Raw genomic sequence first — 26,648 nt, 5'->3', positions numbered from 1 at the left:
GATCATGTTGGAAAATATGGTGGTTTCTGCTCTGTTTACCCCCACCCCTTCTGTCTGTCACGCCATTAGGCTGGGGAGAAGGGCAGGGTGAGCAAGTGAGAGGAATCGGTGGCTTTAACAGTAAGAAACCGTTCACACCACCACTAGTTGCCTTGTGCTGCTATCACTCTCTCTAGCCACCCAAAGACCATTTAAAGTTCCAGGCAGCCCCAGATTTGGCCCTCCAGATGTTTTAGGACTACAACTCCCATCATCCCTAGCTAACAGGACCAGTGATCAGGGATTGTGGGAACTGTGGTCCCAAAACATCTGGAGGGCCAAGTTTGGGAGTGCCTGAAAAACTACACCAGGCATTGGCAAACTCGGCCCTCCAGATGTTTTGGGACTACAGCTCCCATCATCCCTAGCTAACAGGACCAGTGGTCAGGGATGATGGGAATTGTAGTCTCAAAACATCTGGAGGGCTGTTTGCCTTTGCCTGCACTACACCAACCCAGATGGGAAAATGAGAGGAGGAAGAGCCCTACAGCCACAGTGACCTCCACTCCCTGGGTCACCTGCCTTCTCGCTCCAGATGGCAAAATAATTGAGGATCGCTCTGCACTATCCAAAGACACGGTAGATGCTGCAGAGATTGCAAAGAGCCCCCTTCCCTCCTTCATTTGTCCTCTTGTCTGTCCTGTTCGAGGTGAGGGGTTCATGTAGCTGGCTGGAGTGTTTGCAGGTCGCTTTGGATTGCCATGGGCGACATAAAGACAGTGACAAATAAACAACTGCGTTCACGACAGCTCAGTTGGTTATGCAGCGCCTGGTGCTGACAATGCCAAGGTTGCAGGTTTGTTCCCTACAGGGGCAGCTGCATATTCCTGCATTGCAGGGGGTTGGACTAGATCAGGGGTCTGCAACCCACGGCTCCTGAGCCGCATGTGGCTCTTTTACACCTTTGCCGTGGCTCCGGGGCGGATACTAGTGAGGGGAGGAGGCGCATTGTGCGCCCCAACACTCCCCACTGTGGCGGGCACTGTACTGGCTGTGACGTCGCATGGGGGCAGTGCATGCGTTAGTCATGCACCGTCCCGACATCACCTTCCCGCCCGCTGTCAGATCGCGGCTCCGGAGATATATTTGTTTTAAATGTTGCAATGGTTTTGTGGCTCCCGGGTTTTTTTTCTTCGGAAACGGGTCCAAGTGGCTCTTTTTGTCTTAAAGGTTGCAGACCTCTGGACTAGATGATCCACAGGGAACTCTACAGTTCTATGATTCTATGACTGAGGAAAGAGGGCTCACTGTGGTCTTGGTACTCTAGGCGCTGTTGGGACTACAGCTCCCATCATTCCTCACATCTCGCCACCATATCCGGGGCTGATGGGAGTTGGAGTCCATCATCATCATCTTGGAAATGCTCTCCCCACACCCCCCTGCTCTAAAAGTACTGCCGGAAAGGGCTCCCTTTTAAAATAACGGCGGTCATTTCCCCCCGAACTGAAGGGAAGAGACGCGAGCCCTGCCCTCCCGAGGAGCGAAAGGGAGGCGAGCTTCTTAGGCCGCCTCTCTCCCCTCGGGTGGGCGAGGCTAGGCCGCGCAGCCGGCTGGCTGGCTGGGTGGGCGGTCCTCGGTTTCCAAGGGAACCGGCTGGAAGCCGCGAGCGAGCGCGCGCGCCCGGGGCTCCTTCCGCTAACTGCCGCTGTTGTCGTCGCTGCGGCTTCTGCCGCCGCCGCCGCCGCCGCCATGTTGATGCTGGGCCGCGGGCTGGACGCCAGGTAACGGCTCTGCGGAGAGGCAGAGGGACAAGCTCCCCTCCGCCTTGGCTGCTGGCCGCAAAGCGAGGGATCTTCGCCGACCGGGGTCGGGGGGAGGCGCGGCGAACCAGGATGCTCGCCTTGGGCTGGACGGGGGGACGCGCGATGGCCGCGCCCTCCCCCTAATTGGGGGTTTCGGGGAGGGAGGGGGTAGGTTTGACTGACTCGGGGATCCCCCCACCACCACCACACCCATCCAGTGGGTCCCCGGGTTTGCATCCTAAGAAGCAAGTGGCCCACGCCCTTCTCTTCATCCCTGAGTGTGGCTCGGCCACGGGGGGAAAGGCACTCTGCACGCGCTCAGGAACCCTACGCGTATTTTAGAGCTCGGCGCTGAAATCTTTGGGGGCGCGTATTTGGGAGGTCCCGCTGAACCTAAGGGGCCGAGGAGCTAGACCCAAAGCTCTGCAGCAAGTTCTCCTTGCGCAAATCCGAGCGCAATGGAAAGCTTGGAGGAGAAACGAAGCCGGGCCCCAGTCTCGGGCGCCCCGTCGCTAGAAGCACCCACCCCAACTTCGCTGTCCCTGCGACCGCTTCGAAATCGCCCTCGGAAGATGGAATGACTCATTCCTTTCTCCAATCCACACACACGTTTTAGATACTAAGGAATATGTAATCCTTCTGGGTTTTAGAAAATGAGCTATACCGTTTTTGCAATGCAGCTCTAATATGTATTTGAAAGGTTTGTGTCTATAGCCAAGGGGGCGCAGGGGGGCAGCTCCCCCTCCCCATCAAGTAGAACAATAAATATACTGTACTTAACTAACTTGGTTCTGCTCCCACCCAACAAAAATCCTGGCTACGCCCATAGAAAGGTTTTTAACCCATCTTTCAGGGCACACAGCCCTCATATGGTACCATCTGAATATACATTTGCAAAGTACACGCGCACACCAATAGCAGCATGGTTTAGCAAATGGAGACTTGAATAAATGTGTTTTTATATATTAATAGCCAGCATTGAAAAGGGCATACATCACTTAGTGGAATGCGGGGAGGCAGTTCCAAAGGTGTGGGGCCACCGCTGAGAAAACTGCCCCTTAGGTTTTTGAACCCTGAAATACTTGGGCATGTTTATACAGGTAACTGAAGACTTGCCCTAAATATATTGTTCATCACTGAGCTCCCAGGAATGTTTTTATTACTTCCAGCAGATAATCAGATGTGGCATTTGGAGAATCCCAGGAGCTGGGGAACCTTGGAACACTTATATTCCTATATGCTGTTCAAACTTGATGGAGAGGGCAGTGTACTTGAGAAAGCTACAGAAGATTAACAGCAGCAATAGCTCAGTTATGAGCCCCACGTTGGGGAAAAAGATTCCTTCATTGCAGGGGGTTGAACTAGATGATCCTTATGGTCACTTCCAACTCTAGAATTCTATGAATCAATGATATTCACCCTAAACACTTACCAAACACTTACTTGTTGTTTTCTTCTCTTCAAATGAACTGAGATCAAAATAATTGTTGTAGTATTACCAGAGTTGTTTAGGCTGTTGTTAATGTTGCCTGACCATAATGCTTTAACTTCTTTGTCTAGGGACAACCAGACTCGTCAAGTACGAGAATCTGTGTCAAAAGTGGAAAAACATTTTGGTGAATTGTGCCAAATATTTGCAGCATATGTACGAAAAACTGCCAGACTGCGAGACAAAGCAGATCTTCTAGTAAATGAGATTCATGCTTATGCAGCTACAGAAACACCAAGTTTAAGGAATGGATTGAAAAACTTTGCAAATGAGTTTTCCAAACTTCAAGATTATCGCCACGCAGAGGTATACAATGCACTTCATGGTGGAAAGTTTGTATTTTAAATTATAAGCTATTACTTTTATTTGCACTTGACTTTATGCACTTAAGAATAAGAGGTTGGATCCAGAGTATGTTAGTTGTGCTAAGGTCATAGGAGACAAGTTAGTCTTAACTTTTTCACATTGATTTCAGGGGGATTCAAGTGCATCTTTTCTTGCTCTGATGCAGCCCAAGGAAACCACAGAATCCACTGATCAGCTAACAATATAAACACTGGAGAATTAGCACTATTACCCGTTGCAAGTGACCGTGGCCATTTTTGAAACTGTAGCTGCAATGTACTCATGACCACCTTGAATCTATTTTCATGAATTGTGGTATATAAGTATTTTAAATAAAATAAACTCCTGCCGTGATGGTAAAAAACTTTTGAAAAAAAGGCATTGTCAGGTGTAGGCTCAAAAACAGGTTCTGCATACTAAGCTGATACTGCTCTTTTCCCCATTGCTGCTTCCTCCTCCCCCCCCCCCCCCCGTTACACCACTGCTCTTCCATCTTGCCATTTTAAAATGATTATTCTGTTCTTATGTGCTCTTTTCTGAACTCTGACCTGCGTTCAACACGGTTGAGATGAGTGCACACCCTGCACATTTTCCCCTTAAAGAATGATACAGTTGCTAGTCGGGTTCTTAGGCTTGGAAAGGCAAAGACAGATTGCAAAGCTGACATGACTTGGAAATGTTTCCAGTAATCAAAATAATAAATGTTAATATCTTGCATAGATCTAATGCTAGTCTCATGACAGCCGTTTCTTCCTGTTTTATTTTTGATCATCGTAATTTATAAGGTGCTTATAACACTACTAAGCAAAAGAGCAAGAAAAGTGCCTGCCTTATTGGCTTCAAATCTAATAAACACAAAAAGAAGAGACAAGTGTTCAGATAGCATATGTCACATCATGATTTCACATAATAGCAACTGTGGTAGAAGATCCAAATTGCAGCTAGTCTATGAAGGTGGATGGAGACAACCTTTCTGTCTTGCATTTCTCAAAATGGTCATGTCTAATAGTTTCACAAATCGCCATGCCATTTTCTGCTTTTCCCCCTCATATCATCCAGCAAACCATTTCTTGCAGAAATACCCCGTGTTTGAAAAAAACTCATTTAGAAACTTTAATCAAATTGAATAACTAAATCTTCAGATGATAGGGGCAAATTTTACCAGATGGTGCTGAAATTTAATGACACATTATTTACCTGTGTTTACTTTGGTCCTGCTTTATTACTGTAAATGGGAATGAGGGGAACAGTATTAAATGTTGTCTTTCCTACCCTGCTTATTTTTTTCAATATTTCAAAAAGACAAGTGTAGTGAGTGTTTTGAGAGATGTCATTTGTATTTCAATTTATTCTTTCAGCTAAAAGGCAGATAATTAATCAACTGTATTTTAAAGTAAAAATGCAGGTGTAATTTGTGAGATACTAAAAAGAAAACTGAATTTTCTTATTGTAGAACTGTAGTATGTTTTTCCTCTTCCTTAGTTGTGTGTTTGAATTTCCTCAAAACCAGTTTTAAGACTGATAGCCAAAATTTAAAGTTAAAATAATACTTCATTGCTCCTTTTTACAGGTAGAAAGACTTGAAGCAAAAGTTGTTGAACCTCTGAAATGTTATGGGACCATCATAAAACTTAAGAGAGTAGGTGATGGATTTTGTTTTCCATTGCATGTTTATTTTCTTTTCAAGGAAGGTAAATAACTAAGCAAGTTCAACTGATGCTTCTGATCTCATAAATTAGTATTTCAGTAATCAATTGTTGGTAAATTCAGCAAGAAAATGTCATATCAATAATTAAACTTTACATACCTGAACATAACACTAAAACCTAAGGTCATCCAGTGAAGTAGAATTAGACAGCTTCATGGAGGATATGGTTGTCAGTGGCTATGCTACCCGAAGGATCAAACACAGTATGCTTCTTAAAATTGATTGGAAACCAGAGCAGGAAAAGGCTGTTCTGTTGACCTCATGTCATGCTTTTAGGACAGCACAAGAATGGTGTGAATCAGTTAGTAATCTAGCAACTACATTCTGAACTAATGCAGTTTCAGAATCCTATTCAAAATGTAGCACCACAGAGGCAGCTCTTGCGCTTATGAGACTGAAATTCAGAATACACACAGGTCCCGCTATCTGCATGTTCTTTATACCAAAATTCACTTATCCACACTTATGCCCAAACCTTGCTATATGCTTGGCAGATTCACTTATCTGAACAGCAGCTGACTTCCTTACTCATATTTGGGGGTTTGCTACTCAGCCGTTCCCATTTTTGGGGCAGAAACCATGGAGAGAGGGAGGGGGAATGAGATCAGACAAATCAAAGAGCAAGAAAAAGCAGATAAATTAGGGAACAAGAGAGATCGTACAAATCAGTTTTTTGCTTTGTATCTCTTTTTCTAATTGGCTGCAGCAATTTCAGGAAGAAACCATGGAGACATGGGAAAGAGCACACAAATCCCTTATTAGAAGTGTATCCATAGGAAATATTGAAAAGCTATAGGCTTGGAAGTGGGAAATTACCACCTATTTAGGATTGCCTCCCATGCATTTAAGATGATATTTTATGGAAAGATAGTGCAAATATTGCCATTAAGAATGGGGGGAAATGGGAGTTCTGTTTTCAACTTTTTGTTGCCAGTTATAAGAAGAATCAAGTTTTTTTTCTTGTTTTCTTTTACTTTATTATCTTTTATTTGGCAATTGCATATATTCTGTGTATATTGAACTTTGTCATGTGATATCTGATTGTCTTGTATTAATCCTAGTATTACATGGATACCCACAGCATTTCTTGAAGATTAGAGAACCTTTTCTTTAGAAAATCCCATCTCTGATTATTTTTATTATATATTCATTTGTATCCTGCTTTACTACCCAACAGGGGCACAAGACGGCTTATAGATAAAATAGGAATTTCTAAGGACAGAAAAAAATCATTTAAAAAACCAACATTAATAGAATCAAAACTATATATGTAATCTAGTAGCATACAGATAATTTCAATAAAAGCACAGCACCAGCCCTGTCATTAAAAGCAGTTTCCAGTTCATAATTCCATCTTGATTAGTGAGACTTCCGGGTTGGCGCCATCGCCGAATGGCAGACTCCCTCCGAGCTCCGGAGGGAGCCTGCTCGGCAGGGGCTGGGTCCTACCGCGCCGGCGACACGGGGACCCTCAAAAACCATTGGCGCTGAAACCCATGGACATGGTGACTCGGCTGGCACCTTTTGCGCCCCCCCCCCGACCCGCGAAGGAGCCTTTTTAAAGGCTGCGGAACGGGTGACGGGGGGGGGGTGCTTTGAGTCCTCCGCTTTCCCTGCCGAGCGAAGCCGCATGCCATTCGACGGAGAGCGCTGACTTCTTCTATTGAAAATTTGGACTTAAAAGAATAACCCGTGAGTAATTGGAACCTGGATTAAAAAGGGGGATAAATTTTTTAAAAATCCGGAGCGAGCGGGGGAGGTGCAAAAAGGAAGTCAGCCCCCCCCTTGTTGTAGAGGAGTTAAAGTAATGGATTTGACAACTAAGATCGAGTGCAACCCTATTTTGACAAAGTTACTAACTTCGCGATGGAAAATTATAAGACTGAGCTGGAGGAGAAAGGTGGAATTGAACTAAAAAACAACCCACCCACCCCCGGAATCCTGGGAGCGATTTGTGAGAGCGCCGGGAGAAGAGAAAGAGAGGTTTTGACAGCTGTCAAAGAGCTGTCAAAGCGGAAGAACAAAAATGAGAACTTTGTTACGAGGACTTTGCCGATTACATTTGTTATAAATTGGATACAAATTGTTTAAAACAAGGAATAACAGGTTATTTTGACTGGTGGGCGTGATCTGGAAGGGAACTGAGTTATTGCAATCCACCTAGAGGAGCTGAGGGATATTACAAGTATTGTTGGCTTGGAATCTGAATAGAACTTTTTATCTCCTGGGAAACTGCAGAAATGGAACACTATTTTGTCTACAGAGGTCTACACACTAAAGGAGACAATAGATTTATCTATTGAAGAATGGAAGGGACTTGGCATAATGTTTTGTTCCTGAATAACAGAGCCTCTGCAGAGGAATTAGAAGCTTTTGGAATTAGAACATTTGTGCAGGAGAGCAGGGGGGGGGGGGAAGGAGGAGAGAGATCAACAAGAACAACAAGAATTGGATAAAGTTGGAAGTGGGAACATTTGGGACATCCAGATTTGAAAGGTCTAAAGAAATAAAATTGGAGTCTTTACTCCTAAATATAAAAATCTGGATGGAAGAAATGGGCCTTTTTGAGATAGACTCCTTCCAAGATTGGACATTCCAAATTAAAGATGACTGGTAAAGGACTATGGCCTAGATAGATGTGGGAACTCCAGGAAGACATCAGACGTTGATGAACATTGGGAACGCAACCGGGAAAGGGGGGAGGGAAATTTGGAATCCAAAGGGCGTAAAATTATATTTGATTATTTTAATTATATTTTATAATTTTATCCTAATTAATTATATTTGATTATTTTAATCTGTATTGTATATCAAAGGGGGGAACGCGTGGAAGGGAACAGGTCGATTTTAGGGGATGGGAAAATATTTTTTAAATTGGGCTAATGATAATAAGTTCAAAATCTGGGATAAGAACTTGCTGAATTTATTTGTAAGAATTGGAATACAAGAGGGGGAGGGGAGGGGAAGTCCTGGAAATATGTTATTGAAAATAAGATCTTAAATTCGGATGTTTTCTTTTTCTTTTTATTTTGTTGTAATTGGAAATTTCTATTAATATTATTTTTTTTAAAAAAAAAAACAAAACATAATCCCATCTCGATTAGTAGTCTTAACTTCCAAGACCTGGTATTGCACAAAATGAATAGCTAGTGTGGTAAAACTGCTTTGACTTGAAGGCTAGTTATCAGGAACTCAAATGAACAGAAATCTTTTCTGTAAAATCTTTAGACTTTGAGTGTGTCCCTATATATGATTTCAGGAGGATCTCAAAGCAACTTTATCAGCAAAGAATCGAGAAGCGAAACAGCTCTCTCAGCTTGAAAAGACGCGTCAACGAAATCCATCAGACCGGCACATTATTGTATCCTTTGCAAACAAGTGTTCAGCAGCTTTCAAATATGTGCTTTACTAGATGACTGTTGCAAAATTTATGTGAGAGATATGCCTCTCCAGTGGAATTTCTTCCACCTAGTATGTCCCTATAGCAGTGGTTTTACCTTGAACGATGGTCAGGGGTGCGGCAGGCAATGCTGGCCTCTATCCCTCTTTCCTTCCCTCCTTCTGATGCCCTCTCACATCTCTGCTTCCTAAAGGCTTGCACAGCTGTTTGTTGCAGTGGCCCTGGCTACAAACTCCCCAAGCGAATAGTGTCTCTGGGGCTGGCCAGGGATGCTGGTTGCCAGGAGCTGAGGCAGCCTTGGAGTAAGCAAGAGAGCTGAGACAGCCAGTCCGACAGTCCTTGCTGTTGGGAATGGGCAGACAAGTGGAAGACTGGGCAGGCTGGCTCTGGCCTTTCTTGTGCTTGCTGTGTGCATGGCCTGCCTGGGAGCTGAATGACTGGTGCTGAAGGGGAGCCCTTCTGCCATGCAGGCCCAGCAGCATCCACTGCTGCCTCCTAAGGTAAGGTGATAGCCTCATGTTCACCTTTGACCAGTCTCTGTTGGGCTACTAAGATTGGGGGCATCCTTTTCCCAGGCCCCTGTGAGGCAGTGTGAGGAGGCAGCTGTCTTTGGGGCAGGAGAGTTTAGCTTAGAGACCAGGGGTGGCAGCACTGACTGCCCGGAGGGCTTCCAGTAAGAGGGGAGAGGAGGCCGAGGGAACACCCCGCAAGGGAGGGTGTTTGAAAAGGGGTGAGAGGCTGCCAGCTCTGCAGGCAACGGGTGACATAACTGGACTCCTGGGCTCCACAGGGGAGCTGCAGAAAGAATGTAGTTGGTCAAGGGAGCCGTGGACTCAAAAAGGTTGCAAACCTCTGCCCTAAAGTATTCTGTCTGATTAATAGCAACATCAGCAGATAACATTATTAAAAAGGAGTTGTCTACCAATGAAGCTCCTGAGAGGAAAATAATCTTCTTTCTTAGCTCCCTGTTTTGTTATAGGTTCTAGATTTTCTTTTTTAAAATCCATCATAAATTCATTTCAATGCCTAAGAGACACTGGGAGCTAACTGAGTTATTTGTATATAAATATGCTTTTATGTCTGTAGAATACCACGGTGTTAGCACTTTCCATAACTTCAAATATTTCATTTACTGCAAACTTCAGTCACAGGTAGGTCTTCTTTTTTGGATGAAATATCAGATTAAACTCTACTATTGATAATTATGTTTCATCAGTTATTTGTATATCAGCATCCCAGCTGTACAAGTTACTGTATCTTTTTTACAATCATGGTGAAGCCAATAAACACCAGATGTCATCAGCTGCTCCAAGGCTCTGAGTTTGACAAATCATGTTCTTTTCTGGTAAAACAGCAGCTTGAAAAAGTAGATGAAGTAGTATAATGTAATGTTTATTACATTATTCTATTGCTTTAAAAAATACATGCATGTGGTCGTCAGCTTGTTTTGGCTTCAAAAAAATTCTTAGAGAAAGGCAAAAATGCTAGAAATTCAATTATAAGAGACTTTAACTTCCTTTCTGGTGCAGGAGACTGTAGTATAGCAAAGGTCTTTGAGACAGTCCTGAAATTCAGCTCAGACTTGGTTAGGTGCTTTTTAAAGTTGTTCATTCACTCAACAGAAACCTTTACAATTACTTTGATCGCTACAGCATTTCCCACACTATTACCTTACATAGAGGGCAGACTACAATTGGTGTTATTCCACTGATGAAAGACATCCATCAGAAGGGGGAGGGAATCAATTTCTGGAGATTCCTCCTCCCCCTTTTGTACCACAAAATCTCCTTCAGACTCCAAGCCTTTGGAGATTTGCAGGGGCTGTAAAGAGAAATGATTTCAAACTCCTTAACTGTTCCAATTGTTGGATGTCTTCCATCAGCACAGTAACCCCAAGTTGTATTCCACCCAGAGCTTATGATCATCTTAAAGCAATTTAAAAAAAATAATAATCCTTTATTGGTATTAGCAGCATTTTTGCATGTGAGCCATAAGACCAGTTATTTTCCAAACCGTGGAAATGGTAGCTGTGATGCAGTGTAACGCATTATCTGCTTTGGAGGTCTGAACTGACAGTTACTGACCAATAAAGAGATCTTTGATAACTCAGAACTGTGAAAAGAGCGAGTTTCCTGTTAGGGATCATTAGGAAAGGGTTTGAAAATAAAACTGCTAATATCAGAATGACATTAAACAAATATATGGTGCAACTGCACTTGGGGATCATGTATACAATTCTGATCACCTCCTCTCAATTAGGGTATTTTAGAACCTTAAAAGTTCAGAAAAGCTAAGCCAAATAGTCATTGGGCTGAAATAACTCCCTATGAGGAAAGGTTGCAAATGTGCGTCTTTAGAATGAAGAAAATCAAGGCAGTGAATTGGCATGACCAATGTGTATACAGTCATGCATGAGGTATATAAATAGATATGATGGTGATGATGTGGAAAAAAGTAGATGGAGATGGTTTTCTCCTCTCAGTACTAGAACCCAGGGTCATCCAATAAAGCTGAATGGAGGAAGATTAAAGAAAAACAATGGGAAGTATTTCTTCATACAGCACATAATTAAACCATGGAATTTGCTATCACAAGCTGTTGCAACAGACACCAACCCAGCCAGCTTTACAAGGGTTTTACACAAATTCATAGAGGATAAGGCTAGCTGTGATGTCCAGTATCGGAGGTAATGTTTCTCTGAATACCAGTTGCTAGGGAGCCCAAGTACAAAGAGTGCTGTCCAGCTCATATCCTCTTTGCAGGCCTTCAATGGGCATTTGGTTGGTCCCTGAGAACAGGAGACTGGACTAGAACAGGGACTGGGCTTTGGTCTGATCCAGGGGAGCTCCTCTTATGAAATACAGTGGTACACAGATTAATAGCTTTGTTCTGAGAGCTACCACTATAGTGGTTCATATTTCCAGGGCATTCTAATTAATAGTGTCTGTTCAAAATTATAGGAATAACATCTATTTATCATTTATATTTAAAGGCTGAAAGTGAATTACAAAGAGCTTCATTGGATGCCACGCGGACAAGTCGGTACTTGGAAGAAACCATTGACAACTTTGAAAAACAAAAAATAAGAGATATAAAGGTGTGTGAGTGAGTGTGTATACTCTAATATAAATCAACAAACTAAAAAATGGCTCAGGGAAACAGCCATTTAGAGCGTCTATTTAATATTCCTTCACCATTTATTTTAACAATTAATCTGCTATCCCTTGTCCTAGCTAGAAATAAATACAATTATAATTTCAAAATGACTTGTTTCACATAATAAAATTTACTTTATATCTCATTTTAAAGTTTTCATTGGTATATCAATAAAGCACACAAATTATTGGGGTACATTGGACCCCATGTTGTTCCCTTAAAAAAAATGTACAGAGAGCATTATTTCTTTTGTGACACAATTGGAGCAAAGCTATAAACCACCAAGTAGACAATCTTCCTTGTGCTATCATCGGTAGAAGAAGATTGGAAAAAAATTAAAGATTATTTACAGAAATATTGCAAAATTAATGAGCTTTAGAAAAATGGTGGAATGAAGTTATGTGGCTTTGGCAGAAATGTTATAAGGAACTAGGTACAGATAGATTGTTAATGTATTAAAGGGAAAAAACAAGGTTAGAATATGTTAAGATTAATTATAGGACAGAAAACAGAGGAAGATGGAAAGGAATTGCTGAAACAGTTAATTGAAGTGGAATACAAAAAGGGAGGCGTGAGGAAGTCAATGAAACAAGTGAATGAAAGCTAAGATTGAAAATATTGGAAGTGTTTTTAATTGTTCTTGTTTTGTTTTGTTAATTCAATGTTTTATGTAGTGTTTTTGTTTTTGTATTGTATTATATTGATTTGTTTAATTCTTTTTCTTTTTGTAATCTTTAAACTCTTAATAAATATTATTTTTTAAAAAAATCTTCCTTGTGCTATCAAGAAGATAGCACTAGAGAAGAAAGCAGTACAAAATAGAAGCCCAAAAATGCCTAGATAGTATATAACAGATAGTATATAACAGAAGGAATATAGCATATCCTCAGGAGCAGGTTTGGGGGCTGCGGGGGGGGGGGGGGGAGAGAAGGGTAAGTCCCGTTCCACAAGTCTGCTTGCACAATTTTGAAGACAACCCATTACAAATAAGAAACTAGTGTTGCAAGTTTGCACTTATAAGAGTGTTTACTCCTCAAGATAATGCCAATCTGAAGCAGAATCTGAAGCAGAATTAACTCCCTAGTGTAAAATTTACTCCAGGGGTCAATAGACTGCTGTGGTGTTTTAAGGGTTTTGTGTGTGCTTGCACACGGAGGAATGTACAAAAAAATAAACTAAACAGAAAATCCACTCCGCTGATCTTGAAGTGGTATACTTACAAAAAATGGAATTACAGTTACAAGCAAAATGCTAACTTTTTTCAACTACCCAATTTTGAGACATTGCTGGGGATAGAATGGACTCGTTTAGCTTAGGCCTTTGGCAGATTTACTTTCCCATTCATTTCAATAGGGATAAATTGAGACCTCTGATTGTTTAGTTTCAGAAATGGAAATGATGATGAAACATCACAGGACTGACCCCATAACTGTGGAGAACTATGAAGTAGCTCATATTGGCTAATTTTAAATTTAAGAAATATTTCGAGCAGCTGCTGGAATTCACAGGAACCCCAGTGGGGTACTAGTTTGCCCCAGTTGGTGGGTAAAATGAGGTGTCAGCTTGTACTAGAATGCTAAAGGAAAGTGTAAAAACTGTAAAAATTGTATTTTTAGATAATACATGCTGCAGTGTATTATCTAAAAAAGTGTATTATCACAGCCCACTCACAGCTAGTTTCTACTTGTTATAAAAATAGGAAAAGCTGTTCCAGTCTTGTGCAGAATTTAAAAAATTGAGAGACCAGAGCAGTGTACTTCTTGTTTAGTTAAGAATTTGGTCAGGTTCCTAGCACTAACATGCTGTTTATTAATTGTAAGGAACAAGTAACGTTGTGGGTGATTAAACAGGTAAGTAATTCTTACCATGCAGCAGCTCCCTGAACAGCAGAAGGGAAAGTGCAGTTAGGTTCAGGTAGGAAATGCTAAAACAGTGGAAGGCTTCTAGCCAGAATGGCAAGGGGTGGGGTGAGGTAAAAGTATATAGAGAAAGACAAAGTACTTGGCTGTATGCAGAAGTTAGCTGGGACTTCGTTGACCTCATATAGGCCAATACAAGAAAAGCCTCAGCCTACGAAAGGCTGCCATTACAACCGCAAAGGGCTGCTATATAATGATCCATATTCTTTTTATATAGTTTATCAGGCTACCAGTCTTCAGTGACAGCCCAGTTAGTCTGCCTTTATTATAAATAAAGAGCAGTTACTGTAACACTTTCTCCCTTCATTTGTTTTTAGAATATCTTTTCAGAATTTGTAACAATTGAAATGCTATTCCATGGGAAAGCCTTAGAAATTTACACTGCTGCCTACCAAACTATACAAAATATTGATGAGAATGAAGACCTAGAGGTAAGAAACATGAACTTCTAATGTACTGCTGTGCAGGGTTGTTGCGTTTTTGTTTTCCCTACACAATTTACACAATATTTAATGTTATTGAGGCATATCTTTGGACCAGTTTACCTTACCCAATATGCACCCATTTGACCTCTTAGATCAGTGGAATTGGCACATAGTGTGGCAGCACCTAAACTTTGGAATTCCCTGTCTATTGAGATCAAGCAAGTGCTTTCACTGTACTCTTTTCGGCACCTGATAAAAACATTCCTGTTTAGACAAGCTTGCCCAGATGCTTAAAATTTTTAATGTGTTTTAGTATTTTAACTTATGTTTTAAAGTAGGGTAATTTTTTTATTGATTTCACGATTTTATCTTTTGTAAATCGCTTTGAGGTTTTTACAATCAAGCAGTGTATAACTTTCATTAAAATAAAAATAAAAATCTAGTCCTTGTGCCACTGGCAACACTTCAGTGAACTTCAGATAACTGAAAATCCTTAACAATGTGTTCAGCCATAATGAACCAAATGAATCCTGTGCTAGTGACAAGATTTAAGAGCAATTTTAGATCTTAACTTATTAAGGTGGAATATTTCTAAAGGGAATCTCACATGCCAGCCCCTGTAGTGATCAGCTGCAAGGCTTGGCCTATTCTCTCTTAGGCTACCATTTTACTTCATGGTAAGGCATAGTTCAAAAAAGAAAAAATGAAGACAAGTTTGGAGCCGTAGAGGCAAACAACATTTAGCTGTATTTTATCCCTGCAACCTTGCCTCAGACATCCACTCCAGCAAGTTAAGTAGAACTACTACAATTTATGCCAGTATCTGTAGCCATAAGGCAGTAGCACACCTGTTTTCTAGTTTGAATGTATGCTAGAAAAATCCTGTGGGCTCTATACAGCAGGGCAAGCTAACCATTTTTTGGCTCCAAGCTGCAGTCATCCTTGGCCAACCCTCTGGAAGCTACATGTGAGTTTGGCCCCGTCACACTCTTGCAAATACACACAGCCACTAATTCATGCAGATGAGGTGAGGAGAGGGCTTATTACCCCCTTTTCTTATCAAATGATTGATCGGATGACCAAGGCGTAAGCTGCATCCCCATTAGGGCACTGGGCACCATCCACTGCCTCCCACATGCTGAATCTTTTATTCTTTTAATAAATAAAAATTGCTGCCGCCACAATCAGCATCTTGCTGAGGACAGAAAAATTTTCTTGTCTGCCGGATCAGGCCTCTGCTCTAGGCACCCGTGCTGCACCATGCCTGGTTCTCGAGGAGGTTTATAACTGGACAAACTGTGAAGCTTAACAGGACTGGCCAGTGTCCCATATGAACGATGTATACTCTTAGACAACACGCTTCAGAATCATTTGCAAGGTGCTGAGGCTGTGGGCCAGACATGCACAGTGTGTTTCCTTGGGTAACAAACTGATATAGAAAAGGTTCACAGCAGGTAGATTTGAAAACCCCTGGTCTCCTGTGTATTCTGAACACCAACATTTATTTAACAGATGTTTCGGAGTTCGCTTTATCAAACAGAACATCAGTCTCGTTTGGATATTGTCCGTGCAAATTCAGAGTCTCCCCTCCAGAGGACTGCTTCATCCAAATCTTGTCCTGGAATAGTTCAGGTTGGTTAGAAAGCTTGAATGCTTTCCTTAGCTACGTTCCATGAAATATTATTAATGAATTAAATTTCCTCACTTTTTGATTTCCATCAACATCTTCTCTGACCCTTTCTCCTCAAAGTAGGAAGACCTTCCTTTCTTTCTTCCCTCCTCCCTTCTGAATTTTTGTCTATGGTACTGCAACAAAGCAGGGCAGCCAAGGGAGGAGGAGCTGTTTAGACCAGCAACTTTTGACACCATCCACCCACCTCTCACACCACCTTCCCAAAGGCCAGTGTCTCGCTTACCCAGCTTTAGGAAAGCAGCATGGAAGCTGGCGGGGGAGTTAAATATAAAGCTCGCTCCCACCCCACACATGCGTGCCAAGGCAGTGTGCGGCCTGCAGGGTCTGTATCTGCTGTCCATTTGGTATGAAAGTTGGCCTGCCTTCGGTTTGACTTTTACAGAAAAGCTCACCTGCATGTTACTTCACACCTACTGGATCCTGTTTGAGCCTTATATGATCACCTGGCAAGCATACACCCATACTGTATACAAAAATATTTTTTTAAAAATAAGATACTGAATATATTTTTAAATGCAGATTGACTTCATTCAAGGCTAATGCTTTTTTTTTTTTGTTGTTACAATTTTTAAAATTCTGATTTGTCATATTCTGTGTAGCAGATTTCCAGAAATCCACTGAAAAAGGAGGAGGAAGATGAAGAGTATGACAATGAGGATGAATATGAAGATTAGCATTAAAACCACCAAGGAAGAGAGCACCTTTGAGACTAGAAAGCGTTTCCCCTGCAAATTGTTATTTTTCATTGTGTTGCTGCTCGGTGATGGACACAATTAAGACTTTAAACTACAGTAAAGAAAGAACTGAACACTGTTACCTGACAATTATGATTTTTTTAATGGTATGAAATTTAATGGTCCACTAAAAGTAGATTCAGCAATATTAAAGTTGTGTCAGTGAGTTTAGTTGTGTTTCAAGGGATTGAGTTCCATAATTATGGAAGACCAGGATAGGTCAATTGGTTAGAGCATGGTGCTCATAACGCCGAAGTTGCAGGTTCTATCCCCATATGGGAAAGCTGCATATTCCTGTACTGCCGGGGGTTGGACTAGATGATCCTCAGGGTTCCTTTCAATTCTATGATTCTGTTTCAGAATACATTTTGACTTTTCATAAACTACCTTCATAGAAAAGATAGCCCCAATCCCTAGCAACCAAGTTACTCTTCCGTTTCCCGGTGTATGCTAAAGCATGGAAGCAAATTAAGCAGCTGGTGAAAATAGACAGCACTGATTTGTTCAGTTCACTTTATAATCTAGTGTTCTCATAAAGGTGTCACAGAACATTCCAAAATTTTCATTCTCCGACTTACCATATTCATGGAGTGTTAAATTGGGTGGCTAGCATACAGGTTTATGTGCCTATTCTTACTTGAGGTTTTTCCTAACATCCTGCCCCATAATCTTTAATTTAGTTATAGCTGCATCAATGCAGATGATGGCATAAAATCTGCATCAATGCAGCAGTTAAGCTGCTTCAGTATTCTTTGTGAAAGTGCCTTCAGTATTACAGAACTTCTAATTTACATTTAATTTTATTTTCCTTGTAATTCCTATAGGGATACAAAATGCAAGGCAGCTGATTATTTGGGGTGATTTATTTTCTTTTTATTTCAGATGTGAGGAACCTTGGCCTTCCAAATGTTGCTTCTACTGGCTACGCTTGCTAGGGCTGGTGGGAACTGCAGTTCAGCAATGTCTCAAAGGCCTAAATTTCCCCACACCTGCCGATTTTTCTTCATAGCAGCATTTCTACATTAATTTTTTATTATCAGTATTATAAAGTCTATAGTCTTTCTGCATGAATTTCAGTTCTGTCATTGAGTTTAAATACAACTATATTATGGCATTATCTAAGCCACTGGGAATAATTACAATAAATAAATACTTGTATTTTTCACAAAATAGCATTTTTCTTCTGTCAGTAATTCTTAACTGTAGCCTGCAGAACAGAGATGGACTTGGAATGATACAATTAAGAGGGTAAAGCTGGAAGACTTTTCTGAAGGTGCCAAATGTAAAACTTGCCTGTAAAGGAACCATAGTGAACATTACAACCATCTCAGTCATATGCAGGATAACCAAGCAGCAATACTCACCTCTCACTCATTCGTAGCGTACTATGGTTATGTAGTGTACTACACAGTGGAGTGTAGGGATGATTGTTAACCCTCCAAAACCACTGGGGTTGCTGTACACCCTTAACAACCATTAGAAATATTTTTTGAACAAACGAAGCAATTTATACTCCATCCTCAACAGTTAATGTGTTCAGTTGTCTTGAAGTGATCTATCTTCCCCCTACCCCTTTCAATTTAAAACAAAAACCCCACACTAAGTGAAGTTATCAAGTCTATTTTGCACTTACTGAATGGGTAAGTAAAATTAATTAGGTTCCATTCTTTTCCAAGTTTTACTTATACACACACACCCCTACAAAGCACTGCAGGGGTCAGCTGGACCCCAAGAGTAAGGCTTCTGCTCCAAATTGTCCTTGACCTGATGGAAAGGCTAACACTCTCGTAGTTCAAACTTCCAAACACTGCTTTCTTAGATGTAATGTAATCAAATCTAATACATGCATGAAATTGGAATCTGCATGTTAGAACTATGAGATTATAGATTATACCTGTTCCATTAGTAGCAGCCTAGTGTTATACCTAGGCATTCTGGGGGTACTGTTCCTGATAGCCCAAGGGGAATTTAGATTAACATAGCCAGAACCAATATACTTTAATAGTTTGTGTGTTAGACTACAGTTTTTTAAAAAATCTCTTACTAGGTAAAAAATTAAAGGTGTCCTCTGGCCCCCAAATGTTGAATACTGTCAAAATTTGTATGTGATGTGTAATTCACCAGCTTTTCAAGCATCCATCCCCATGGTGGCTTCAATGTGAAATAAGATGAGTTGTCTGAAGAAAATGGTTGTCTAAAGAAAAACAAACCAAAACAATGGCATGCAATATAAAAAAGCAAGGAAGGGAAATCTGGCCTTCTAGATGATGTTGAACTACAACCAACCCTTTAGCCATACAGGCTGAGGCTGATAGGAGTTAAGAGTCCAACCGATTTTACAAAGTACATAGGGATTTGCTACCGGCTAGTCAAGACATCACAAATAGTGCAGAAATTGGCAAATATCCAAGGAGAGGAATAAACCATCACAATAGCAATTCGCCAGAGGTTTGCCAAGCTTTTCATACCAGTGAGCACATTTTAAATTTTGAGAGTGTGCTGTGGGAACCAGTCACAAAATGGCTGCCATTGGGGACATGGCATAACACAAAATTAGAGCAGAAACCCCATCAACCTTAGGCTTACCACAAGAAGTCAGCTATGCCCTGCTGGTCCTGATTGTGAAGATCACCACAATACTGAATATACACTGATGTTGTTGCTGTCTAATAGGGAGCACAGCTCAATACCAAGAAAACTATACAAGGTGGCCACACCACACTCACTCTCATCTCACAGAAATCACTTATTTATTTCATAAAATTTATACACTGCTTGATTAAAAAACAAATCTCAAAGTGGTTTACAAAAATATAAAATGAGGAAATCAAGGAAAATTCACAACCATACTTTAAAACATAAAAATGTTTAAATATTAAAACAGAGGTAAATTACCTTGAGGTAATACTAAATTACCTCAAGGTACTGTACATTCTGCCACATAACTTTCTTTCTGGGAGGGCTAGAGACCTGCTTTTTTCTGAAAATGAAAGCTAAGTCTCTGGAGGACACTTGCCTGGAGACACACACAAAATCCTTTGCAAATGTCAGATTGATGACCCCTGCATTTTAATATTGAAAATGCATTATAACCTTGAAAAACTCCATCTAGTAGTGCTTCCTCAATTTTCATTGTAGGTGTGCAGTTGAAAGTAGTCTGCCCTAAATATCACAAAAGACTGCAGTTTGAAGAAGACCCAAACAAAAGTGTTGTGCAGAGAGATATGGAATAGAAAATGGCTACACTTCCTTTTTTCAAAAAGATCAATCAGGAAGCTCGCTGATACCAACATCATGGGAGTTGAAGTTTGGGGATAATACAACTTCCCTTTAAACTCTTGCTTTTACATATTCATCCAAGCAGCCTTTTCATTCAACGGACCATTTCTTCTTCCCTGGATATTTTTTTTTTTTTTAAACTCCGTAAATCAGTAGTATGAGGACACCCAATTACAGTGGTACCTCAGTTTAAGAACTTAATTTGTTCCGGAGGTCCGTTCTTAACCTGAAACTGTTCTTAACCTGAAGCACCACTTTAGCTAATGGGGCCTCCCGCTGCCACCGGGGCACGATTTCTGTTCTCATCCTGAAGCAAAGTTCTTAACCCGAGGTAATATTTCTGGGTTAGCGGAGTCTGCAACCTGAAGCGTCTGTAACCTGAAGCGTCTGTAACCCGAGGTTACCACTGTACCATTATTCAAAAATTTGGGAAGCCAAGTGGACATGAAAATATGCATCTTGGGTTGTTTAACCAACAGCCCTAGAACTATCTTCTAGTAGTACCAATATATTTCCTGTATAGCCTATAATTTGTACAATTTATAGAGGAAGACACTGCCAAACTACAAGACTGGTTCTTATAAGGGCTGTCATACGCTAATGGGTGTAAAAAAGCAATATACAAATTAACCATCCACATATTTCATTTAGGTACATTTATTTGAAAAGAAATGCTAAGCTGAAATTAATAAAAAAACATTCAATATGCCATTGAATGTTACAGACAAGAATCCAAAACTTGCATTCAACTTATTATTTATATTCAAAAGTAACTAACAACCTATGTTTTCTAACAGATGCAACTGCACTGCATCAAACAGCTTTCATTTTAAAGCAATTAACTATTTACAAATAGATGGATGTTTTGTCATCACTTTCCAAATAACAAAAACACAAATCTAGTTTTATTCTATTAATACTGCAAACATCTTCACTTTGCCTCCTAGGCATTTTCACATCTACCCAAAAGTTAAACTAACTTTGCGGTTGCCAATTGGCCTGTCATTTAATTCATTAATAGCAGCCACTGCCTCATTATAATTCATCATGGCAAGAATAGCTTCACCAGAAGACATTCCATATTCATTGCGCAGAATAGAAAGAGATTCTGGTATGATTTTATAACCGTGGAAGAAATCCAGAATTTCATTAGGAGAAGCTTGAAACGGTAAATTCTTTAATTTAATCAATGTGACACGATCTGAGGCACCACTAGAATTATAGTCAGGCCTAAAGTTCCCTTCTTGAAAACTACCAGGAATGCCGTCACCAGGAGGCCCTCTAAAAAGATCAGATGAGCAGATAAAATCATCAGATGGGTGTCTATAATTAGACAGGTGCTTTAAGTTCCCATGCAAAGAGGATCCTTGTGAACCACTGGAGTAAAAATGTTCACTTCTTTCATGTGTATGGAGAGCCTGTATCTTTTCATTTGATGTTGATGAAATATTAATACCAAACTCTTGCATTTGTTCCTCAGAAATGCATCTTAGGAGTACCTCTGTTCCCAAAAACCGCCGGCGATTTAAGCTTTCAGCTTTGCGGGCTTGTTCTTCAGTTCTGAAGTTGACCAATGCTTCCCCAAGTCCAATTCCTTTGTCATCATAAAGCAAATAAATGTCACTGTTATCAATATTAAATCCTGCAAAGAACTTCTGTACTTCAACATTTGTCACATCAAATGGAAAGTTTCTCACATATACGCAGGTCTTTAAGCCAGAATATTCATCTCTATCACTTCTTTCATTTGCATGGTGCTGTCTTTCTGGTGGTATTTTTGCTTCAGAAGACCCAGTTAAGAACAACAGCTTTTCTTTTGAAATGGGAAAGATGAAAATCGGCTGGCCAAGCAATTTATCCTTGTGAAAGGTCAATACAAACTCATACACCTTCAATGAGTCACACAGCATAATTGCATCTTTCGTCTTTGCTTCGCCTTCTGGCTTTAAAAATATAATAGGACTGGCAGTCACACCTGGATGCCCAAAGAACTTTATCAAATCTTTCTTCTCAACAGTAGGTGGGATATTTTTAATGAGTATATAATATTCTCTGTGTTGAGAATGAGACTGTGTCGTAAACCTCTGTTGTGGAGACCTTGACCGGGTGCATGCCACAATCCTCCGTGGTGGTGACCTTGACCAGGTGCGTGCCATAACCCTCCGTGGTGGTGACCTTGACCGGGTGTGTGTCCTTACCCTCCGTGGTGACCTTGACCGGGTGCGTGTCCTTACCCTCCGTGGTGACCTTGACCGATGGTGTGCCTTAACCCTCCCTGGAGACCTTGAATGGGCACGTGACAAACTCCTCCCCACAGGAGACCTTGAATGGGCACGTGATGTAATCCTCCCTGCAGGAGACCTTGAACGAGTGCGTGCCATAACCCTCTCTGGAGACCTTGAACAGGTGCGTTTTCTTGGGGACAAATAGTCTGGCTCTCTTCGTGAATGCTCTCTGCTTGAAGAAAATGTTTCCTTATTCAAATTGTGACTGAAATGTTTGGTATTGACAGGACTGCCAATCTTTCCACCAAACTTAATCCATGTTCCTTTACCAGAGGTTCGTACGATAATAAATCTTGAACCCATATACTCTCGATCACGTTGAAGCCCTTCTGTGGCATCGCTTAATGTTGCAAATTTTACCACGGCGTCTCCATTATTTTTACCATTAACTTTTCTCATGGCTATTCCCTCCACTTGCAATCCAGAGAAGAAATTGCGTACATCATCTTCTGTTGCAGAATAAGGCATACCACGTATAAATAGGTACACACTTGGAAATGGCTGATTATAGTTTGGTTCCAACATATCTGTATCACTGTTTCGAGATCCATTTGAATGGAACTCATTCCCCAACGGATCCATGGAACTACAGCTAGGTTGATGCATTCCTTTATTAATGGCTGCAACTAAATTTGAAAGATTGCCAATTCCAGATGCGCCTGAGTTAATGGAACCTGCCCGTCTTCTCCTACTAATTTCTATTATAGTCTGCATTTCAGTCTTGCTGCTAAGAAAGAACTCTATACGTGAATCCTTGATAAATCCTCCAGAATAGCTCATTGCTTGTCGTGCATCTTCATCTGTTGCAAATATAATGAAAGCTTCCCCCTTTTCTCCTCCAATGATATGTACACCTCCATCAGGAATATTCAATCCTGAGAAGAAGCGGCGAATATCTGCAGAACCCGCAACAACAGGAAGCCCCTGTAAACGGATGACTACCGCCATTCTGAGCTCAGCCCACAGCAATAATCACCTGTGGACAAAAAGGTATATGTGATAGCAAGCCTTTAGTACACTGGGGAAGTTAAGCGCTACAAAATAAAAAATAATTCCTTCATCTGGAATAACAAACCTATTTTAGTGTGAAAGTTTATACACTATTCAATCTGAAATTCCGCACTGTTCCAACAGCATTCCCCATTTTAAAAGCAACAATATCAAACTCTTCTTACAATCTATAATAAGACATAGCAAACCTTTCACAGAATATATTCTAGACAACTGTGGTCCCATGTTCTTGCCATCCAACAGCAAAAGCCAAGAAAGATCTGTGATCAAAAATGTCTCACAACTCTCTAGCAACTTACACAGAAATCTTAGATTTTCAGACATTTATGTTCTATCAGTAGAACTGCCCACCTCATAATGAATCAAATTTCAGTCATCCTTGCCCCATGATCAGGATATTGAATTGTACACCTTTTCCAGTCACAAGCCTGGGAGAAAAAACCATCATCTCAGACAAAAGAAGCATTAAGCTTTAAAGCTTACCTTTTTTTTTCCCTTTAGAAGACTTGATAAAGTCTGTGAAATCAATTTAACTGTGGAAAGAAAATGAAACATTATTAATGGTCAAGAAGCAGGTTTACATACTATGCTGTGTTACTGTGGTATATTCATAATCATGGTCAACATTAGTAAGAAATCAAGATTGGTATTCTTGTGTTAAAATTATTTCCCAGTCCAGAGAGGCACAAAAATCAAAAATAACCAATCTCAAGTGAACAATGTTTATGCCAGTGTATCCATTTAAAACAGATTGCAACAAGTGAAGAAAATAGTTTGAAATCAGTCTTCACAGTTGGGTGGAAGAACCCAAACATTTCACTGCCTGTAGTTATAGAAAACTGAAGTCCCACACAAAAATAGGAGTCAGCAGTTGTTCTTAAATTCTTTTCAGAAGAGGGTGGCAAGATGTTCGCCTGTAGTTTAATTCGTTGTTGTAAAGATGACCATATTGGAAGAAAAATCCAAAAATCAAGTAAATTCAGGAAAATATACTGCTTATGCCCATTCCAATTTCACCACGAATGCTTGTCATTCAACCACAAATCCAGAATACAATATATTCTATGATATCTCTTTAGAGCACTAAAACATCACAAAAGTTAAGGCATTCAAATATACTGACTACATTCATAAAACATTTTCATGGCGCTTTCCAAGCCAATCTTTTCACAAATTCCATAAAATACATAAATATGAAGCAACAGAAACTGGGTAGCCCAAAACCGGAGGTTCAACTGAGTTCAATGAAACCTACTCAAAAATAAATGTCCGAATTATCGAGCATATATAGGAACGGTGCAAGAACCCAATTCATCTATAACTGATCCACACGACCAAGAAAGCAAACTATGAAATCTTATTTACTTTAAACTTGATTTCAGTAAAGTACATAGAAAAGGCCTACTTTCTTTCACCCCCTCTGCAAAGATCATAGACCACCATTCTGGAAGTTTCTAACAAGGGCTTTTTGAGAAGCCTGAATAGTTCTCTAAAAGCACTATCAATATCATACTGAAATCAATGGCAGTATTCTAATCAATAGGGATTAATAACATCTCATTACTCAAAAGGCTAATATCAAACATTCTTCTTATATGTTGTTATTGTGGGAAAGCAAGAACAAGAACATAAGAATAGCCTACTGAATCAGGCCAGTGGCCCATCTGGTCCAGCATCCTGTTCTCACAGTGGCCAACCAGATGTCCTTGCAAGCAGGGCATCAGTGTAATAGCACTCTAACAATGCTAGAAAACCAAGTAAAACTGTTCTAAATACTCCTAGGTAACTCAAGATCTTACACCAACACCATGGATAAAATCCACCATGTTTTTACGGTTTTTTAAAAAAGACAACTATAAATTCTTTTTCAGTCCCAGCAGAGACCTCCAAAGCAAGTAGACAAGTCTTCACCGCAAGGCAAGCTTTTACTTCTAGAGCCCCATCCCCCAACAACAACAAAACATGAAACAAATATTAACAATTTACTGTAGCAACTCTTGGTTATCAGGTGTGGACAAGGCATATAAAGATTTAGATGAGTAAATAGAATTTAGATCCACAAAATAGTTATTCCCAATTTAAAAAAACCCGTAAGTGTACTTTACTCCTATGCAGTCCTTGCTGAGAAAGAAGCTGACACAAAACAAGAATATAGATTCCTACTAAAACAGGCACTTCTAACTCCTATCCTTAACTGTTCATGATAATGATGTTACTGGAGGTGTCTACGCTATTTCTTCCCAGGGATTGGTGCATGATAGAACTCAGGGATATCCTGACAGAGCAAAAATCTACTTTGTACAGAGTATGTGAAGTGCAGAGAAGGCACGTCATCCTGAGCAACTAGCATTCTTCCTTTTTCTCCACGTAAATGCTGGCTAGGAGAAATCACGCCACCACAGAACATTTCTTGGGCAGCCATCAAGAACCATTTGTTAAAACAAGCTGTGAATGCGTTCGGCATCTCCTTAGTCCTCCGTGGTTCTCCCATACCAGTTCATGTACATTCCAATGCACTCCCAGGGATGCCAGCGGCAGAAAGGTCCAGTGGGTTCCAAGGGATTGCTATGAACCAACCATCCGAGTACGCGTGGGAAAACAATACGTAAATTCTGTGGCTAGGAGGACAAAAAAGAAAAAGAAAAACCAAAAGCCATGATGACCGTCACCGGGCATGAACTGGAATCACCAACCGGATCAGCCACTCCTAAGTCAGAGCTGTAACTGGTCCCCACGCCGGAATGATTTCCGTCCACACAAAAGAACTGTGTTCGTTTGAAGGCAGCATTATTCTGTCACAGCACCCACTACGCCGGAGTGGGGAAGACATAGGCGCGGCCTCCCCCTACAAGCAGCCACCAGGCTCGCCCCGTCACCGGCTGCCCGCGTACCATTGAATACCTTTAAGTTATCACTCACCGGGGTATCGCTCGGCCCCTTTTACCACAAGGGAGAGAAGTACAGTACGGGGCAGGAGGTGTTTCTGCAGCTTAAGAGACTCACTACCGAGAGCAGCCAGGCAGCTTACCCGCGTGCCAACAAACAAACACGAGTGTACACATACACACGTGCACGCACACGCGTGTACACACATATACACACACACACGACACCCTTTAGCGCTACTAACCAGGCCCGTGTGGGGCGAATGGACCCGGAGAGCGCCCAGGCTCCGCGACTTCCCTCAACGGACGGAAGGAAACAGCGCAACCGCTTTGCTTTTGCTACTGCGGGAAAACTCGCCAGACCCAACGGCGCGGCCTCTTCCGTACGGCCTCGCCACGTCCGCAAGCGCGCCTCGTCGCGGCCCGCCCGGCTACACCAGCTGAAACACGCGCGGTACTCTCTCGCCTCCAACAGCAACGACGCTACTCTGCCCTCGCTCTGCCTCACAGAGGGAGAGGCCCAACTGCAAGGGACAAA

The 26,648-nt window shown here is 41.2% G+C and overlaps 2 protein-coding genes across 4 annotated transcripts; one reads left to right on the top strand and one right to left on the bottom strand.

The window, feature by feature from the left end:
• Positions 1 to 1,612: 1,612 nt before the first annotated feature.
• CIBAR1 (CBY1 interacting BAR domain containing 1) lies at positions 1,613 to 16,729 on the top strand. Its single transcript, XM_081874918.1, has 8 exons — positions 1,613 to 1,760; positions 3,342 to 3,576; positions 5,186 to 5,254; positions 8,583 to 8,684; positions 11,716 to 11,820; positions 14,116 to 14,229; positions 15,736 to 15,855; positions 16,516 to 16,729. The coding sequence occupies exons 1-8, from the start codon at positions 1,729 to 1,731 to the stop codon at positions 16,588 to 16,590; spliced, it is 852 nt and encodes a 283-aa protein (XP_081731044.1). The 5' UTR covers positions 1,613 to 1,728; the 3' UTR covers positions 16,591 to 16,729.
• On the bottom strand, positions 15,705 to 26,494 carry RBM12B (RNA binding motif protein 12B). Of its 3 annotated transcripts, none has more exons than XM_081874222.1 (3): positions 26,356 to 26,494; positions 18,695 to 23,758; positions 15,705 to 15,841 (listed from the first exon to the last, which is right to left on the bottom strand). In XM_081874222.1, the coding sequence occupies exon 2, from the start codon at positions 23,160 to 23,162 to the stop codon at positions 20,889 to 20,891; it is 2,274 nt and encodes a 757-aa protein (XP_081730348.1). In that variant the 5' UTR covers positions 23,163 to 23,758; positions 26,356 to 26,494; the 3' UTR covers positions 15,705 to 15,841; positions 18,695 to 20,888. The 3 variants fall into 3 exon arrangements, with proteins under 3 accessions (XP_081730348.1, XP_081730347.1, XP_081730349.1); XM_081874221.1 differs by lacking the exon at positions 26,356 to 26,494 and having other exon boundaries at positions 18,695 to 18,844; positions 19,237 to 26,330; XM_081874223.1 differs by lacking the exon at positions 26,356 to 26,494 and having other exon boundaries at positions 18,695 to 22,212; positions 22,252 to 26,330.
• Positions 26,495 to 26,648: the final 154 nt, after the last annotated feature.

Source organism: Podarcis erhardii (assembly GCF_964252035.2).
Source record: "Podarcis erhardii genome assembly, chromosome: 8".
NCBI lineage: Eukaryota > Metazoa > Chordata > Lepidosauria > Squamata > Lacertidae > Podarcis > Podarcis erhardii.
The sequence above is the reverse complement of the archived record's forward strand: the minus strand, read 5'-3'. Positions and strand labels throughout refer to the sequence as shown.